Below are 20,244 nucleotides of genomic sequence, written 5' to 3'. Positions count from 1 at the left end.
ATGTCTCTCTATGTGCCTCTCTCTGTCCCCTTATTCTCTTCATCTCTGTATTTTGAGAGAGAGGGGGGAATGATGCAGGAGAGAGAGAAAGAGGGCAAGGGCGAGAGGTGGGAGGAGATAATGGGTGGATGGATGGATAGATAGATAATCTACTAATCCACTAGTCATTAGATGATGGGTGGATAGATGGATGGATAGAAAGATGGATGGATGGATGACTAGGTGATGGTTGGATAAATGATGGATAGGTATAGATAGATGGTAGGTGACAGATTATGGATGTATGGATAAATGGAAAATATATAGATAAATATGCAGATATGACAGACGTGATAGAAAGTGGGTAGATGGATTGATAAATAGGTAGAAGATAGATATGTTTGTATCTGTGTATATGTATTTTCTTTTGCTCCATTTATGTCTCTGTGTGTCCTTCTCTCAGTCTCTCTCCCTCACTCTTTCTCTGTATCTCTCTTTTGCTGCCCCTATTTCTTTGTCCATCTCTCCGACTCCCCATCCTTGTTTCTCCTCATCTCCACACCATCCCTGGCTCCCCACTGCTCTCAGAATCAATCCCCTGCTCCTACCTGGTCTCAAAGCCCTTGTCTCCCTACTCTCCTCTCCACTTTTTCTCTGCCTCTCACCTGCATCACCCTAGCTGCCCTGAACCCCTCCCTATGGCTCAAAACCCAGGTGCTCACTCTTTCACTTACAGGCCTCTGAGTGCACTAGTCCTCTCCACAGAATATACTTTCACTTGTTTTCTTAAAAAAAAAAAAAGCCTATTAATTGTTCCCGACCCACTTCCAACAACTATTACTCCAAGAAGTCCTTCGGCCTGCCCCAATAGCAAAAGCCCTGCTTCCTCTCTGGGGTCCACCAGCCCATGTCTCTCCCTCAGACCCACCCAGACCACACAAGATCAGGGATATCTCTAATCTTGTGTGACCAAGATTGGAGGGTCCACCACAGCAGAGCCCAGAGCTCAGTCTCCGCAAGGATCCCCAAGCAATGTTCAGAACACCAGAACGGGGTTGGCAAATAAATGAAAGGGGGGAAAAAAGACAACCAAAAGTGTCTAAGAGCAGGAGGGGCCCTGGGACCTGTGGGAAGTGAACAGAAGTTTGCCAGTGAGGGGCTCACCGCCCTCAGAAACTGCCATGGCACCCACTACCACCTGTCCCAGGTGGACACCCGTGGTATTGGTGACAGATCAGGCAATGTCATGGTGGCAGAAAATGATGAGGAAGATGATGGAGCCCAGCCAGATCGTAAGTCCCTGGGGGCAGGTGAGTGAAGTGGAGCGAAGTCCCTCAAGCCCTGCACTGTTAGGAGGACATGCAAGCAAGGCAATAGTCATCACTCCCCAGAAGAAGCTGCTGCAGTGAACAGTGTGAGGGAACCTGCACAGATGGAGGGAATCTCTGCTTCCCATGCTTCTTCATGCCAGAGATGGGAGGGACTCAGAGGCTTTCCAAGTCCCAAGGGGGCATCCCAGGGCAAGGGAGAAGACATTCTCTGCCTACAGGGAGGATGACCTTAGCTCAAATAAATCATTTTTCTCATCCTGGGAGTGGTGCCAGCCCCAGGGGTGGACACATGAGAAGATCCCTATGGAGGAGGTTTGTCAGTAGCAGGGTGGACTTAGGACTTATCCCTGGGTTTTAAGTCTACATCTTTTCATGTTCTGGCCCATCCACATAGCCTCAAATTCCTTCCATGGTTAATGGTCTACAGTCCTGGGACTTTCCAGCCCTGGTTGACCCTAAGGGACACAGGTTAATTCTGCCCATCAATCAAGACAGCCCGTCTCACCTCTGAACTCCTTCTGCTGATGAGGCTTTATGCACAGTGCATCCTCTCTGTCTGCTAGCTAGCTAGCTACTGGGTTGGCCAAGAAGTGCATTCAGGTTTTCCATAGCATCGTATGGAAGGTTTGAATGAACTTTTTGGACAACCAAATATCTATCTAGGTATAGATATCTATCTGGTACATCCTGTCTATCTATTTCTCACAGTACATCCTAGCTATCTATCTCTTTCCTGAACCTATGGACACTCCCATGCTGCTACTATTGCTCTTTAGTCTCTCAGTGGTGTCCAACTCTTTATAATCCCATTTGGTGGACTATAGCCCACCAGACTCCTCACTCCATAGAATTTTCCAGGCAAGACTAGAGTGGGTTGTCATTTCCTTCTCCAGGCAATCTTCCCAACCAAAGATCTTCCCAAGAAGCAGAGATAGAACCTGCTTCTTGGACACTCCCATAAATCATGCCAATTACAAATGAAGAAACCGAAGCCATATCCCCCAAAAGAAGAAGAAGGGAGAGTTGCTTTCTGGTGAGGCACCCTCTCCGGTCCCTCAGGACACCCCATTCAAGCCCCCAGGTGCTCCAGGTAGGTGAACATAAGTCATTTTTACCTTTGTGACTGCTCCTTGCTCACTGGGGACTTCCCAGGTGGCACTAGTGGTAAAGAATCTACTTGCAAATGCGGGAGACACAGGTCCAACCCCTAGGTCTGGAAAATCCCACTCAAGTATGCTTTCCTGGAGAATCCCATGGACAAAGAAGCTTGGTGGACTATAGTCCATGGGGTTGCAGAGTTGGGCATGACTGAATGACCGAGAACACACACGCTTTGCTCCCTAAGGACCCTGAGGCATCTGATAAGTTCAGCTCAGAGAGGGAGAGAAACTTAGCCAAAGTCACACAGCAGGAGATATTGGAGGAGAAAAGCATGATTAAGACCAGCCTCCACAGCCAAGCCCTTGGATGGGGAGTCAGAAGGGTAACTTTAGGGCTCTCTGAGAACATTCCAAGTGAGAGGGTAACAGGCAGGAAGGCCAGGGGTCTCCAAATGGAGGAAATAGGCTGCAAGTGTCAGACATTTTTATCTCTCTTAAGCAGCAGGAGGAAGCAAACTAGTGATATTTTTTTTCCTTCTCTATAGAAATTTAAAAGGTTTCTCTTAAAATACTGTGTTGCCATAATGACACCTGGTTTCACCTGAAGGTAACTATTCTCAAACCTTGAGTTAACCAATGCACTTTTCTTATGGAAATGTTTGTCTTAAGCTATGTTAATGTACTATGCATTTATCCCAGATTCTGTCTTAAAGTCGGTTCCACCTAATGGCTCAGAACCTACTTGACAAACCATATGTTATACCCAGACATTGTTCCCCTGATCTATGTAAACAAAACTATTTGTATGGTAATCTGCCCTTCTACAAGAAATTCAAGTCAGTCTACTCATCTGGTGCCGAGATTATTCCAAAATACATCTTATGGATGAGGGGCCTGGTGCCATTCTGAGTTTTAAGACAATCCTTCCTTTCATTAACAGACTGCTAGTAAAACACGTCTGAGCGACTTCACTTTCACTCTTCACTTTCATGCATTGGAGAAGGAAATGGCAACCCACTCCAGTGTTCTTGCCTGGAGAATCCCAGGGATGGGGGAGCCTGGTGGGCTGCCGTCTGTGGGGTCGCACAGAGTCGGACACGACTGAAGTGACTTAGCAGCAGCAGCAGCAGTAACTATATATAACATCCAGCTAAAAACTAGCATGGGGATATTCTTTCTGCCCCCTTCTGATGTCTATGTCAGAAGCTCTCTCTATCTTCTTTATACTTTAATAAAACTTTATTACACAAAAGCTTTGAGCGATCAAGCCTCGTCTCTGGCCCCGGATTGAATTCTTCTTCTCTGGAGGCCAAGAATCCTAGTGTCTTTTCATGGTTCAGCAACAACCTTTCACAAGCCCTGTAATCTCAGGGCTTGTGCTTGGGACATACTGTTCTGTGAGATGCTGGTCTGGGGGGGGGGGAGAGAGGAGCTGGACACTTGTGCCTTTGGCCTTGGATGAGAATGTGAAGTGATGGCAAGTTACCCAGGCCTCCACCACAGTATTTCCAAACATTTATTAAACAGGCTGGGCCATGTATATATCATGTTTGTCCCCAGAGCAAACATCTAGGGTTATCCAGAGATGGATAATAAATAAGTAACTGGACAATTAACTATTTAATCATGAGCAGGGCCAAGTCCATAAAACTGTGTTCATTTCACATTCTAGCAAGATAATACTCAAAATCCTTTAAGTTAGGCTTCAACAATACATGAACCAAGAACTTCCAAATGTACAAGCTGGATTTAGAAAAGGCAGATAAACCAGAGATGAAATTGCCAACATCAGCTGGATCATAGAAAAAGCAACAGGATTCCAGAAAAACATCTACTGCTGCTTCTACACTAAAGCCTTTGACTGTGTGGCTCTCAGCTAACTGTATAAAATTCTTAAAGATATGGAAATACCAGACCACTTTACCTGTTTCCTGAGAAACCTGTGTGCAGGTCAAGAAGCAACAGTTAGAACCAGACATGAACAGAAGACTGGTTCAAAATTCGGAAAGGAGTACAACAAGGCTATATATTATCACCCTGCTTTTTAACTTTCATGCAGAGTACATCATGAGAAATGCCAGGCTGAATGAATCACAAGTTGGAATCAAGACTGCCCCGAGAAATAGCAATAACCCCAGATATGCAGAAGATACTATCCTAATGGCAGAAAGCAAAGAGGAACTAAAGAGCCTCTTGATGAGGGGCAGAAAGCAAAGAGGAACTAAAGAGCCTCTTGATGAGGGGGAAAGAGAAGACTGAAAAAAAAATGGCTTAAAACTCAACACTCAAAAAATTAAGATCGTGAATTCTGGTCCCATCTCTTCATCACAAAGAGATGTGGGAAAAATGGAAACAGTGACAAACTCTGTTTTCTTGGGCTCCAAAATCACTGCAGATGATGACTGCAGCCATAAAATTGAAAGATACTTGCTACTTGGAAGAAAAGCTATGACAGACCTAGAAAGCATATTAAAAAGCAAAGACATTACTTTGCCAACAAAGATCCATATAGTCAAAGATATGGTTTTTCCAGTAGTCACGCACAGATGTGAGAGGTGGACCATGAAGGTTGAGTGCCAAAGAACTGACACTTTTGAACTGTCATGTTGAAGACTTTTGAGAGTCCTCTGGGCTGCAAGAAGATCAAACCAGTCAATCCTGAAGGAAATCAACCCTGAATGTTCGTTGGAAGGACTGATGCTGAAATTTTGAAGCTCAAATACTTTGGCCACCTGATATGAAGAGCTGGCTCATTGGAAAAGACCCTGATGCTGGGAAAGATTGAAGGCAGGAGAAGGGGATGACAGAGGACGAGATGGCATCATCGACTAAATGGACCTGAGTTTGAGCAAACCCCAGAATAACGAAGGGCAGGGCAGCCTGCTGTGCTGCAGTCCGTGGGGTTGCAAAGAATCAGACGTGACTTAGAGACTGAACAACAATAAATGAGCAAAGTCAGAGAGCAGAGTCTGGGGGAGTCAAAGGAAGCTTAGAGAAGATAGTTATACTTGAGCCAAAAATGGAAGGATAAGGAGGAATCCAGGGGGTAAACACAGGAAGGGGAGTGCTTCCTGCATCACAAGCAAAAACCCTGCAGTGGGAAGAGCTTGGTTCACTGAAGAGATAAAGCAGAAGCTCAGAGTGACCATGACATGCACAAGGCTAAGGAGAACTGCAGGTGCCGGCCTGGAAACATTTAGTCTTTATCTTCAGAGTGATAGGCAGTCATTGAACAGTTTTCAGCCAAGAAACGGCATGACCTAAATGGAATTTCAGAAAAGTCTATCCAGGGCTAAAAAGAGAAAGAGGATGGAGGGGATGCCAGTGGCAATAAGGGGACCAGAGAGTAGGCCTGGCAAGGATTCCTGGAGAAACATGATGGTGGATGGGGCCATGGGTGATAGGAGATGCAGAGACGGGACAGACGGGGGACAGATTGTGGAGGCAGCACATTAGGACTGGGTACATGGGTGAGGGAAATGGGCAGGCTCAGGGGCCCCAGAGAATGGGATGTGGACAGCTATAAGGATGCACTAGACTGAGGGCAGGGGCAGGATTGGGGAGGGAGCCATGAGTTCAGATTCTGACCAAAGAATGGGGTGTTTATGAGACCCTCCCCCTTCACGTGAGAAGAGGAGGAAGGAGCTGGATGACCTTGGGATCAGGAGAGATGTGAACTTGAAATTCACTTATGGAGGAAACTGATGGTCGCCTTACGAGTTGGAGTCCTAGGTAAGGAAATATCCTCAGAAGAAACAGAAGAAGGAGAAAGGGTTAGAATGCTGGGGGCGGGGGTTCCTCACATGGAAAGATGGAGCAAAGGAGGAGCCAAGAGGAGACAGAGGAGCTATGGGGATTAGGGGAGAGACCAGAGGAGGGTGTGTGCTGGAACCAAGAGGAAAAGCAGGTTTCAGGAGGACAGGGTGGTCCACAAGCTCAGAGAGCTGCTGGGAGTTGGATGAGATGGGGCTGGATGGAGTCCATGGGATGTAGAGACCTAGAGATCACAGCCATCTGGCAGAAGCAGATGCCAGATGGAGGTAGGGACCAGACTGGAGCAGGAGAAAGCAAACAGAGAAATGGAGGCAGTGAGTGAAAACAGCTCTGAGACAGCAGATCAGAGGTTTTATTCAGAAGAAAGCCCACTGGGAATGGGCAGGTGGGGATGTTCATGTCACCTCTTTGTCCTGTTTTGTGACCTCTAGCATCATCGTGGAGAAAAGATCAGAGCGCTTGGAGGGTTTAGCTCTTATTCAAAGAGTTATGAAGGAAAGCCCAATTGGCCAGACACCACAGCCCAAGTACAAAGGATGGGAATCTAAGCTAAAGGTGTCCAAGGCAGTAGAATAGAAAGGAAGCCATTGGACTGCGGTGTAGAAGGGACTGGATATCCTGGCAGGATCTAGGATGGGAGATGAAGAAAACAGAAGCTCAAAGGAAGACGGGTTGTGATCAGAGAATGCAATCCTCAGATCAATGGTTTTGGAGGTGGCGCCCTTACGGGTGATGACAAAATCCTAAGTGTGATTGTGGCAAAAAGGGGCCGACTGAACACAGAGGAAAGGCCTCTGAGGATAAGGCTAGGAAGGTGGGCCAGAAGCCTCCTTGCAGGAAGTTTGACCATTAGAGCAGAGTGATTCTGAAAAAGAGAGTGGTCCACTTTTATCCAAGTTGGGCAACAGGGCTCACTGATACGTCTTGGGGGTGGAAGGCAAGATAGGTAAATGAAGGTGCCTGAGGAAAGGGAGAAGGAGAGACTGTCCACACATTCCTCTGACCCCATGGGGGAAGAAGGGGTGGGGCTCATAGTTAATTCCTATTGGGAACCAGAAGCCCACAGAGGAGTAGATGCTGGCCCAAGGTCCAACTGGAACAGATCCTGGACAGTGGCTCTGAGGAGGCCTCAAGACCAGCCTTACAGTCTGTGGGGACACCACGGGGCCCAGCTCTCTGCGGCCCACCCTGAGAGCCCCTCAAATGTGCACAAATGTGGGGAAGACAAGCAGGAACATGACCCAAAACAGGCTTGGGGTGAGGACGGCATTGGGGAACAAGAAAGGCACAGGGGGGACTTCCCTGGTGGCCCAGTAGCTAAGACTCCATGCTCCCCGTGCAGAAGGCCCAGGTTCGATCCTTGGTCAGGGAACTAGATCCTGCATTCTGCAATTAAAGCTCCCACATACAGCAAAGGTTGAAGATCCTGCATGCCGCAACTAAGATCTGGTGAGCAAAATAAGTAAATTTAAAAAAGAAGAAGAAGGAAGGCATTGGAGCATAGGATGGACAGAGAAGAGAGGACTGGACCCAGTGGGTGGGAGGTGAGGCAAGAGGTTTCCCTTGCTACCACAGACCCCAGCCTAATCCCAGACTCCCAGCTCTCTGAGCCCCATTCCTGACCCTCAGGAAGTCTATCTGCCTGATCCCCCAGACCTATCCTGCTGCCCCCACTCACCAGGCCGAGGTGACCCCAAAACCAGCTCCGTTTGGGGGGCTGCGGGAAACACCGGAGGCGACAGCAGTTGTCATAGAAGGCGTAGATCCAGGCCAGGACGCGGGCCAGGACCCAGGAGGCCCCGACCAGCAGCAGCAGCAGCCACGGGGAGGCTGCCACTGGCCCGAGTCCCAGCCAGGACAGGCTCAGCTCCAGCATCCTGTGGTCAGGTGGGGTGGAGGGTGAGTCCTGAGGATGAAGGAAGAGACAGTGATGGTCAGCTGTGAGGCAGAGATGGAAAGAGGGAGAGGAGCAAGGGAGTGAGGGGCAGGGATGGGCAAGAAGGGCTCAGAGACAGACAGGGACTGGGAAAGGGGAGGGAGAAACAGAAATTCAGAGGAAGAGGGAGAGAGAAAGAGAGACAGAGGAAAATAAAGAAAGAGAAAGGGAAGGGAAATGAAAGGAAGAGAGAGAAGAGAGAAAGAAAAAGACAGATGAAGAAACGAATTAGTGGAAGGTTGCCAGGAGCTCCAGTTGCAAGGAAACCACCATCCCCGGGGAGGGGGAAGGCGGGGGTGTGCGTCTCTCTCTCTGGAGCTACCCTGTCTAGGGCAGCACCCACTTCCTGCCCCAGACCAGACCCTCGGCCCCAGCAACATCAGCCCAGCACCTTCGGTCAGGAGCGGCTTGTCCCACACAACTTCCTCCGTCCTCCTTCTGGGAGGTCTCTTTCCCTCTGGCCCAACCTCTGAACGGCAGGGAGGCTGGGCTTGCCTGACAGCCAGTCCCTGCGTGCCTCCTCCCCAAGCTGGCGTCCAGCCCAAGACTTCAAACTGGAGGTATCTGGCCAGAGAGACCAGCTCAGGGTCACATGGCACAAACCCTGAACTCTCAGGACTCAGCACCTCCCGCATGGGTTTGTTGGGGTGCAAGCAAAGGTGACTCTGCACCCCAAGTTTACAACCCCAAGTTTACAACCCCCTTGCCCTTCCAAGGCTAGGGTGTGGCACTCAAAGCATGAACATTCAGGTGCCAGGTGAGCAGGGCCTGGCCCAGCCTTGTTCCAAAACATCTCTGCGGCTCCTCTCCATGCGTGTGCCAGGAAGGCATCATGCATCATTTTTCAGCACACAATCAGGAAGCTCAGAGATCTGAAGCCTCTGCCCTTTAGGGCACACAGCCTGGCAGGAGTTCAAGTCCTTCCTCCCAACAGCCCAGGGTGTGTGTTGAGCCATGACTGTAGCAAGCAGGAACAGAGAATCCAGCCTGACTGGGAATTACCCACGTTAGATTCAGAGGAAAAATGTCTCAGTCGAAGAGAGCATCTGGAAGCATGAGGTGCAAGGCTTGTGAGGCACTCGTAGAGAGCAGGGTTCACACAGGGGAGGGCAGAGCAGGGAGATCCCGAGTGGGGAGCCTCACTCTCACTGTGGTTTGTGCCCACTTTCTCTGGGCTTCCCTGGTGGCTCAGACGGTAAAGAATCTGCCTGCAATGCAGGAGACCCAGGTTCGATGCCTGGGTCAGGAAGATCCCCTGGAGGTGGACATGGCAACCCACTCCAGTATTCTTGCCTGGAGAATCCCATGGAGAGAGGAGCTTGGCCGGCTACAGTCCTGGGGTTACAGAGTCAGACACGACTGAGTGACTAACACTTTCACTTTCTCTGGGCTCAGCCTTCCCTTCTGGAACATGGGATGTAAGCGTTAAAGGGGACACAAATTCTTCCAGATCCCATTCCCAAATTTCCCTGTAAAGTGGTCTCAGCCCCCCATGAGCTCTCCTCATGGTCAGGCTAAAAGATGAGGGTGGGTTTGAAGGATGCAGCTGCTGAATGAAAGAAGCTCAGACATTCTTCCTGCATCTCAGAAAGCTGGAGAGATGCCCAGATTTCTTCTCCCACCTCTGCTACCCCCTACTTCTTCCAGGTCTACCTGATCCGGCTTCGGATGGCTTCAGGAGGTTTCATCCGGCTTCAGGTGCCTGGTCCTTGTTGTTGTTTAGTCACTAAGTCAACTCTTTGTGACCCCATGGACTATGTAGCCAGCCAGGCCCTTCTGTCCATGGGATTCTCCAGGCAAGGATACTGGAATGGGTTGCCATGCCCTCCTCCAGGGGATCTTCCCAATGCAGGGATCGAACATGCATCTCCTACATTGGCAGGCAGATTCTTTACCACTGAGCCACCTGGGAAGCCTGGAGCCCCCAGCAAGTTTGGGTGCACCATCCTAGACTCTTCTTCTCTGCTGGGGTGGATCCAGCCACTGACAGTTCCATCCAGAAAAGAGCCAGGAGCAAGGAGGGAGCAGGTGAGAAGCAGCAGGGCTAGCCAGAGAGGGGTGGGGAGAAGCAAGAAGAAAGAAGAGGAAACAGGGGTCCAGAGAGGTGCAATAACTCTCTCCAGCCACACAGAGAAGTAATTCAATAAGACAGGACTAGTGAAAGCGAATCTTAGCATATATTCAGAACTCATTAACTGTTTAGGGAAGAAAGGGACCTTTATAGCTACAAGCTGTAAAACCTGGCCACCCAAAATGGGGTCCTCAGACCAGCAGCACCAGCAATAGCAGCAACATCTAGGAAATGCAGAACTTTGGACTCTAACACACCAAGGTGATGGTAATGGCTGCAAAATTTCTGGCATTGTCCCCAGTGAGAGGAGGAATTATTTTGTCTTCTCCTTGAATCAGGCCTGACAGTGTTTAACTAACATTGTGTGGTCAGGTAGTACCATGCCTTATGAGCCTTAGACTGGTTTGGCAGCTTAAATTTATAAGTTTTTTTATGTCTATAATTTTATTTATTTATTATTTTTGGCTGTGCTTGGTCTTCGTTGCTGCATGGGCTTTTCTCTTGTGGCTCCCAGGCTCTAGAGCAAAGGCTCAGTAGTTGTGATGCAGGGGCTTATGCTCTGCAGCATGTGGGATCTTCCCAGACCAGGGATCAAACCTGTGTCTACTACATTGGCAGGCAGATTCTTTACCACTGAGCCACCAGGGAAGCCCTACGTGCTGTTCTAGAAACACAATCCCTTGGAACTCAGTCACCATACGATGGAGAAGCCCAAGCCAGGTGGAGAAGCTCTCATCAGCAGCCTTGGATTACCTCCCAGCCGACAGTGTCACCTGCGGGCCACAAGAGGGAGCCATCTGCATGGTCCAACCAGCTGAGCCTCCAGATGATCACAGCCTTGGGTGACAGCGCAGGGTTCCCAGTTGCCTTGCAGAATCATAAGAGAAAATAAAGTAGCCATTGTTTTAAGCCACAAAGGTTTGGGGGCTGATTAAAAAGAACGACATAATGTCATTTTCAGCAACATGGATGGACCTAGAGACTGTCATATCGAGTGAAGTAAATCAGACAGAGAAGGACAAATGTCGTATGACATCCCTTACATGTGGAATCTAAAAAGAGATGATACAAATGAACCTACTTACAAAGCTGAAAGAGACTCACAGACTTAGAGAATAAATTTATGGTTGCTGGTGGGAGGGATCAGTGAGGATGAGGGGGAGGGATAGTAAGGGAGTTTGGGGTGGACACGTACACACTGCTATATTTAAAAGTGAAGTGAAAGTGAAAGCCACTCAGTCGTGTCCGACTCTTTGTGACCCCATGAACTATACAGTCCATGGAATTCTCCAAGCCAGAATGCTGGAGTGGGTAGTCTTTCCCTTCTCCAGGGGATCTTCCCAACCCAGGGATCGAACCCAGGTCTTGCATTGCAAGTGGATCCTTTACCAGCTGAGTCACAAGATAGCTGGATTCTTTACCAGCTGAGCCACAGATAACCAAATGGACCTACAGGCAACTGCTTAGTGTTATGTGGAAGCCTGGATGGGAGTTTGGGGGAGAATGGATACATGTAGATGCCTGACTGAATCCCTTAGCTGTCTGTCTGAAACTATCACCACATTGTTAATCAGCTACACCCCAAAACAACATTTAAAAGTTATTAATTTAAAATAATTAGAAAAAAGATTTTGGGGGTGTTCATTACACAGTACAGATCATTACTGTCGGATTGTACTTACCTAATCAGAATTTATGTTTTAACCAGATTCCAGGGATTTTTGTGCTTGTTAAAGTTTGAGAGTCACTGTTTTAAGAGACCTGAGTCAGGCTCTGCAATATATGTCAGGGAACCATACCCGGTTTGTCTTTCACTTTTTTTAATCTGTAAAATCAGGAGAAAAATCTGTCCTTGCCAGGCCTGGGTGGCTGTGTATTTACTGAGTGTCTACTATGTTCTAGAAACAATTCTAGAGGGTAGGACGTAGCTATAAGCACAGCAGACATTGTCTCTTCTGTCAAAGGACTCCTCTAACGGGGAGAAGGGCGATGATCAGATAAATGATCAAGAATTACCAGACAGTGACAGGGACACGAGGGCTTCCAGGAGGAGGTGACCTTGGAGCGGGACCCAAATGAAGAGGGGGAGTGGACTGCGTGGTTAAAAGGGCCCCACAATCACAGAGTAGGCACAAGCAAGCCTGTCCTTGTCATTTCAGCACCCGCACTGTGATGGCAGTTGCCAAGTCCTTGGGGGAACCAGTTAAGGTGAAAATTTTGGTCCAGCATTCTCTCCAGAAGCCAGGATTAAAGACTGCTTCACTGTGTGGCCAAGAACTCAAAATCCAGCTGGCCTAGGGTCTACAGGAGGGGCAGGATCCACCACCCAGCTTCCTGGATCAGATGGTAGGAGAATAAAGGGACCCAGCACAGGAGGACAGGAAGCCTCAGATGGGGACCTTCTGTTCTGTGCCTGAGGAGACTGGAGCGTCTCCAGTGGTTTCTCATCAAAGAACATCTCAGCTGCCAAATCACACAAGCCTGGCTTACGGAATGTCCCCAGCCAGTGTTGAAGAAAGGAGCCACTCTCCCTCTGTCCCTTTGCCAGGGGTCCTTCCACCCCTACCCAGAGTCAGGCAGTGGGAAGCCTGTGCCAGACCAGCTGTGGTGGTTGCTTGGAATCACCAGCCACTGGCACAGTCCATCACCCCTCTGAACCTCACTTTTCACATCTGTTAAATATGTTGATAGAACCTCACAGAGAGTTGCAAGCATCCCATTAGACACAGGCAGAAAGAACAGGAAAAAGTATGTTTCAAAACAGTTTGCAGGTGCCAATGCAGGAAATGCAGGAGGCATGTGTTCAATCCCTTGGTCGGGAAGATCTCCTGGAGAAGAAAATAGCTACCCACTCTGGGATTCTCGCCTGGAGAATTCGGTGGACAGAGGAGCCTGGCAGACTATGGTCCATGGGGCTGCTAAGAGTCAGACACAACTGAGTGACTGGGCACAGCACAAAGGTGAGATTATAAACAAAGCCTGTGAATGATTGAGCTGCTAGAACGTTTATCAACAAAACACAATTTTAAAAAGAAATAAGGATTTAGCACAATGAACGGCACATAGCTGGCCACACAAAACAGATGAGGAGTTTTTATTTGTTGTCGTAATAAAGACACACCTCTCAAGAACCAGCCTGGAGTCTCTCTAGAACAAGCCTGCCGGCTGCCTGCTGGCTGGCATTTCACCTCTTCTCCATCAGCTATTAGGAAGGAACAAATTCTGGACTCAGAAGCACTGACAGAGTTCAAGTCTCAGCTCTGCTATTCGCGGGCTGTGTGACCTTGGGCAAGTCAATTGCCCTCTCTAACCTTCATGTCCTCCTCTGAAGATGAAGAGAGGATTTATGTCTCCCACGTGGCTCATTCCTCAACAACCAGCTATACTTGCCCATCCACTCTATAGCAGGCACAGGGCTGGGACCCAGCACACGGGATGAACAAGTCCTCTGGATCATTGAGCTCACATCTAGTGGAGGAAGTCCACAGGAAATAAGACCAAGTCGGATGGTGGCAGGAATTAGGGAAATTAACAGAGTGAGATGCACTAGAAAGTGACCAAGAGCACTGCTCTGGACGGGGCAGTCAGGGAGGGCCTCCCTGAGGTGGCTTTCGAGCAGAAACCTGAATGACATGGAAAAGTGGGCCATGAATAAGAACCACCCCCTGAAGCCATACCAGGACTATAAAGATCCGGCACAGGGTGGGACACACATGTTCATTCTTGCTTCTGTCTTCAAATGGGCTAAGATAATCAAGGCTGGTGGGAGCATCCAGAACCAGCCATGCTGGAGACCCACAGTGGAGCTGATGCAATCTGACTCAACACTCCCAGCCCTGAAGCAGGTTTGAGATCAAAAACCAACAGGTCCCTGAGGCCACACTGAAGGGAGAACCAGATGGCAGAGCTGCCAGCTTTCTGGCCCAGGTGGCAGAAGATCAAATAAACTGGCTTGGGAGCCAGAAAGCCTGGAGGAAAACTTTGGAAAAATACAGAGAACACACACAGTGAGGAAAAACTCCTAGGGAGTATTATTTTTGTCAATATAGTCATGAATAGTCTCCTTCCTCCCCACATCCTTCCTCCTCCCCTTCCTCCTCCTCCTTCTTCATCACCATCATCTGCCCTGTCTGCTTACTGGGTAATGATTGTTCACAAAAACTAGCCTGACCACCAAGGACCACCCCAAGCCACAGAAGGGAAGCTTGGAGAAATGCCCCTTGGGAAGTGTAATGCTATAAAAAGAGATCATTTGTCCCCTTCTAACTCCCCTAGTAGTAAATTAAAGTTAGCGGTAAACTCTTTGCCATCCTTCCCCTTAAGAGATTATGATGATTTTATTTTGTGCGTCAGCTAGACTAGGCCAGTTGTCATTGTTATTCAGTCACTAAGTTGTTTCTGACTCTTTGTGACCCTGGGGACTACAGCACAGTAATTCCCTGTCCCTCAGCATCTCCCAGGGCTTGCTCAGATTCAAGTCCATTCAGTCGGTGATGCCATCCAACCATCTCATCCTCTGCCACCCTCATCTCCTCCTGCCATCAGTCTTTCCCAGCAGTAGGGTCTTTTCCAATGAGTCAGCTCTTTGCATCAGGTGGCCAAAGTATGCTGCTGCTGCTGCTGCTGCTAAGTCGCTTCAGTCGTGTCCGACTCTGTGTGACCCCATATACGGCAGCCCACCAGGCTCCCCCGTCCCTGGGATTCTCCAGGCAAGAACACTGGAGTGGGTTGCCATTGCCTTCTCCAATGCATAAAAGTGAAAAGTGAAAGTGAAGTCACTCAGTCGTGTCGGACTCTTAGCAACCACATGGACTGCAGCCTATCAGGCTCCTCCGTCCATGGGATTTTCCAGGCAAGAGTACTGGAGTGGGGTGCCATTGCCTTCTCCGGCCAAAGTATAGGACCCAGTTTATTAAACACTTATTATCAAGGTGGTGCTGCTGCTGCCGCCAAGTCGCTTCAGTCGTGTCCAACTCTGTGCAACCCCATGGACTGCAGCCTACCAGGCTCCTCCATCCATGGGATTCTCCAGGCAAGAACACTGGAATGGGTTGCCATTTCCTTCTCCAATGCATGAAAGTGGAAAGTGAAAGTGAAGTCATTCAGTAGTGTCTGACTCTTAGCGACCCCACAGACTGCAGCCTACCAGGCTCCTCCATCCATGGGATTTTCTGGGCAACAGTACTGGAGTGGGGTGCCATTGCCTTCTCCCAAGGTGTTGCTGAGAAAATGTTTTTTTAAGTTTTCCAGGGAGCTAAAGTTTATCATTTTAAATTACTAAACTTCCTGGAGGTTTATTATACAATAAAAGTTAACAAACAGATATATTTCCCAACATGTTTAGAGTCTTCAAAAAATAGTTATGTGTGCACAAATGTGTACATTGAAAATGTTCTTATATGCAGTTTTGTAAAATGAAAAAAAAATCACACCACACTGCGGGGCTAGTGGTTGGGGAGCAGGAACAGAGTGAAAATGTTTCCCATGTAATACGTGGAGAGAAAGAAGGGGAAGAGAGAGAGGAGAGAGGAGATAAATAATAAAGTGCTTACAACAATGTTCCTTGACACACAGTCAGCACCAAGCATGGTGTTTGCCGTTATTCCTCTTATTTTATGACAGAATGAGGACATGAGCACAAGGCAAGAGCTTTGGGTCCATCCGGTACACATATCAGTGACCCACCAGCTGTTTACACCCCTCACCCCATTTATTCCCTGAGACCTTAGCAAGGAGGAGACTCCCAGAGGGGAGAAAGCCCTGGGCCTGGGGTCAGACAGCCCATGGTCAATGCCCACCTTTGCCTGATCTCCAGCTGTGTGACCTTGAACAGCTGCCTTCTCTGAGCCTCACTTCCTTCTTGGTAAGAAGAGGCATAAGATTAGGTCTACAGATGGTAAAGACTCCACCTGCAGTGAGGGAGATCCGGGTTCCATTCCTGGATCAGTAAGATCCTCTGTTGAAGGGAATGGCAACCCACTCCAGTATCCTTGCCTGGAGAATCCCAAGGACTGAGGAAGCTGGTGGGCTACAGTCCATGGGGTCTCAAAGAGTCGGACACAACTGAGCAACTAACACTCACATGGGAATTAGAGAAGTAAACCCATATATGTGTCTTAGTTTGGGTTCTCCAGAATTTAACACTGATGTAAATATTCAAGTGAAAATATCTTATTTGGAAGTGACCTTGAGACAAAAATTCAACTGTAAGCTGTTTCTTTGGGAGGTGATTGTAGAAAATGCCAGTAAGACAATGGGGAAGTGAGACAGAAAAGAGAAGGCAGCAGGTAAAGGATGCTTTATCAAGGAAATTTACACTACGAGTACCTGGGGCTCAGTCCCTCTGGGAGACAGCAGAGAACATGTACCCGTCCCCCTCTCCAGTCCTTACTTAGGGCTGCTTCCAAAGGCATTATATCTCCAGAATGTCCTGCCTGAGGGAAGTTTGAACAGCAGCTCCTGCGATAAGCCCAGCCTGATGTGAACACTTGCAGTCATTCAGTGAGTGCAATTCTCCTCTTCGCTCTTCCCAACACACCCATTCACACACATGCACACACGGATGCATGCACTCACCATCTCACACAGCACACAATCACACACTGTGCACACATTTTGACTCTTACACACGTACACACACTCACATACTTGCACACAGTCACATGGATGCTCGCATATTCACTCAAATGCACCCTAACATACCAAGTTACACACGACCTCGTGTGCACTCACGCTCACACATTAAACTAGTGGAGACCAGACGCTTTAGAGCCTGTTGTTCCCGAACCGTCCAGCAGATGGAGCCTCCGACACACTCAGGAGAGGAAAGATTTAAAAGCAATTAATGACAGCCCCAGGCCTTAAGAATCACACACACGGGTGCACCTGCGTCTCGGGGACCTTGTCTCTTTCCCCTCCTCCTTGTCTCCTTCATTCACCACCCACAGCCCTTAGCGGAAAGTCAATCTGCATTAATTAAAAGGATGGTGATCCTGTAAAATCCACACGATAAGGGAGAACGGAGCAGCAGAGAGGGGCAGTCATGCGCCCAAGCCCACCGCTAGGAGCGGGCAGAGCCGGGGTTTGAACCCACACCTCTTGCCTCCCAAGGACAAGTTATTTTTGCCGGTGGAGGACAAGGTTGCAAGGGAAAGGGTGGGGCGAAAGATGTCGTTGCGATATTTAGGGAATGGTGTGCGCCTGGAGACCCTCAGCCTGAACAAGGATGTGGAAAACGGAGCATCATCAAAGCCGAGTGGTGCCTGTAGGGCCCGGAATCGCAAGTTCCCCACTTAGACCGCCAGTAGGCAATGGCACCCCACTCCAGTACTCTTGCCTGGGAGATCCCATGGATGGAGGAGCCTGGTGGGCTGCAGTCCATGGGGTCGCTAGGAGTCGGACACGACTGAGAGACTTCACTTTCACTTTTCACTTTCCACTTTCATGCACTGGAGAAGGAAATGGCAACCCACTCCAGTGTTCTTGCCTGCAGAGTCCCAGGGATGGGGGAGCCTGGTGGGCTGCCGTCTCTGGGGTCGCACAGAGTCGGACACGACTGAAGTGACTTAGCAGCAGCAGCAGCCTCTGACACGGGATTCCGAGCGATGACCCCCACTTTACGCCACCTGAGGGCGCCGCAGGATCGGCTTCCCAGGTTTGCCTCCGCTTCTCCATGGCCCCAACCCCACCCCATTCCCTAGCACACTCCTTTCCTGGCAGAAAGGGGCTAGAGACCCCGCCAGGACAAGGAGCCCAAAGCATGGGGTAGAAAACGACTCCAGGCCCCCTCTAAGGTCCCAAGGACATCGTTGTATGATCGGGGTGAGTCGTTTCATTCTGGGGAACTCAAGTTTCCACCTCCGTGAAATGAGGCAGTGCGTGTGTGCTCAGCTGCTAAATCGCCTGTGACTCTTTTGTGACCCCATGGATTATAGTCCGCCAGGTTCCTCTGTCCATGGAATTTCCCAGCCAAGAATACTGGAGTGGGTTGCCATTTCCTCCTCTAGGGGAATCTTTGCCAACCCAGGGATCCAACCCGTGTCTCCTGCTTGGCAGGCAGATTCTTTACCACTGAGCCACCTAGAAGCCCCAAAAGAGATAATAACAGCACCTTAGAGAATTAAATGAAAATATCTGGGAAGGGTACACAAGAAGTATTCAATCGATTTATACCTTATTATTAATTTGGAGACACCAGGGGCTTGGTCCTTGAGCCCCTCCTTCGTGTACTCATAAGCTCCCCAGTGTGTAGACGTGCACACACAGGCACACACACACCAAGGGATCACTCCTAGCCCTGAGGCTTTTTAGACATCTAAACACTGAGCCTCCCCAGATGTACGTCACCAGCCCTGGACTCGGCCAAATTTAGAACCCATCTACCCAGCTGCCAGGTTGACTTCTCCAACTACCCTGGCCCAAACAAACATGCTGATCTCAAACCACTTCCCCCTTCCCCCCTCCCAAAAAAAAAAAAAAAAACACTCCATTTGGGATTCTCCATCTCAACTGATAGCATTTCCATCTTTCCAGGTGCTCAGACCCATACCTGGTCTTCCCTCATAGCTCAGTTGGTAAAGAATCCACCTGCAATGCAGGAATACAGCTTCAATGCAGGAGACCCGGGTTCGATTCCTGGGTCTGGAAGATCCCCTGGAGAAGGAAATGGCAACCCACTCCAGTATTCTTGCCTGGAAAAATTCCATGGACAGAGGAGCCTGGCAGGCTACAGTGCATGGGGTCACAAAGAGTTGGATGCAACTTAGTGACTAAACCACCACAGAACCAAACCTGGTGTTGGCCTGTTCTCCCAAACCCCCCATTCCATTTATCTGCAGACCTGCCAGTATAACAATCATGAAACAATCATTTCTTATCATAATCCAACCGCCGCTAGTCGCTTCTACAGCCCCCAGCTTGGGCAGAACCACCATCATCTCACCACCCCACCCCACCCCCAGCCAATCTGATTTCCTTCATCCCGTCCTCGCCACAGTCTCTATTCAACATAGCAACCCACAGCTGTCAGATAACATTCTTTTAATATTTGTTTATTTATTTGGCTGCTCCGGGTCTTAGTTGCAGCACGTGGAATCTTCAAATTTCTGTTTTGTGGCATGCGGAATCGCCAGTTGCAACCTGTGAACTCTTAGTGTGGCACATGCTGTCTAGTTCCCTGACCAGACATCAAACCCATGTCCCTGCATTAGGAGCATGGAGTAGTCTTAGCCACTAGACCACCATGGAAGTCCCTGTAAGACAAATCTTGTCCCTCTTTTGCTCAGAACCCTGCATGGCTCTCGATTTCTGTCACAATGAAATTCAAAATCCATCCAGTGACCTCCAAGGCTGTGTGAATTTACTTATTTATTTGCTTGTTTATCATCTGTCATCTGTTTCCCCCACTACCACCAGCGCCAGAATGTCAGTGATGCAAGGACTCAAACACTCCCTGGCTCACAGCAGATGCTCAGAAAAATCTGTGATGAATTAACATGATTATTGTAGTCACTGTCGTCATCCCACCTCTATAGGAGGTGGTGCAGTAGTAAAGAATCTGCCTGCCAGTGTAGGAGGTACAAGAGCCTTGGGTTCAAACCCTGGGCCAGGAAGATCCCCTGGAATAGAAAATGGCAACCTGCTCCAGTATTCTTGCCTGGAGAATCCCATGGACAGAGGAGTCTGGTCAGCTCCAGTCCATGGGGTTCCAAAGAGTCAGACACAACTGAAGCAACTTAGCGCACACACACACACACACACACACCCTCTGCATAAAACCTGTACTGTGACATGACCCACCCTTTCTCCCACCCGTCCTCCATTCCAGCCCCACTCCCCAGATCCAGCCACTCTAGTCCCTTTGTGAGTTCCATGAGCACACCACACTCTCTCACCCCGGGACATTTACAGATGCTGTTCCTGCTTCCTGGAATGCACTTCACTCCCTTCTCAACCCTCAACTTCTACTCCAGGTTCAGCATCAGAGTAGCTCTCCTTGAGCCACCCTTCATCCCCTGCTATGCTTGCCCAGCACCAAAGCTTCTCTTTTGCAGC

The 20,244-nt window shown here is 49.0% G+C and overlaps 1 protein-coding gene across 3 annotated transcripts in view; it reads right to left on the bottom strand.

Annotated features, from left to right (window-relative positions):
- The window catches only part of LOC102414504 (cytochrome P450 4F6), a 34,537-nt gene extending 25,887 nt beyond the window's left edge, over window positions 1-8,650 (bottom strand). The window contains exons 1-2 of one of the 3 annotated variants that reach the window (XM_006047682.3): window positions 8,512-8,650; window positions 7,863-8,090 (exon numbers count right to left, since the gene is read on the bottom strand). In XM_006047682.3, the coding sequence (XP_006047744.2) occupies window positions 7,863-8,060 (198 nt within the window). In that variant the 5' untranslated portion in view covers window positions 8,061-8,090; window positions 8,512-8,650. The other 2 variants (XM_006047683.3, XM_044948271.1) reach the window with 2 other exon arrangements.
- Window positions 8,651-20,244: the final 11,594 nt, after the last annotated feature.

Source organism: Bubalus bubalis, chromosome 9, assembly GCF_019923935.1.
Source record: "Bubalus bubalis isolate 160015118507 breed Murrah chromosome 9, NDDB_SH_1, whole genome shotgun sequence".
Taxonomy (NCBI): Eukaryota; Metazoa; Chordata; class Mammalia; order Artiodactyla; family Bovidae; genus Bubalus; species Bubalus bubalis.
This window is presented reverse-complemented; position numbering and strand designations above follow the sequence as displayed.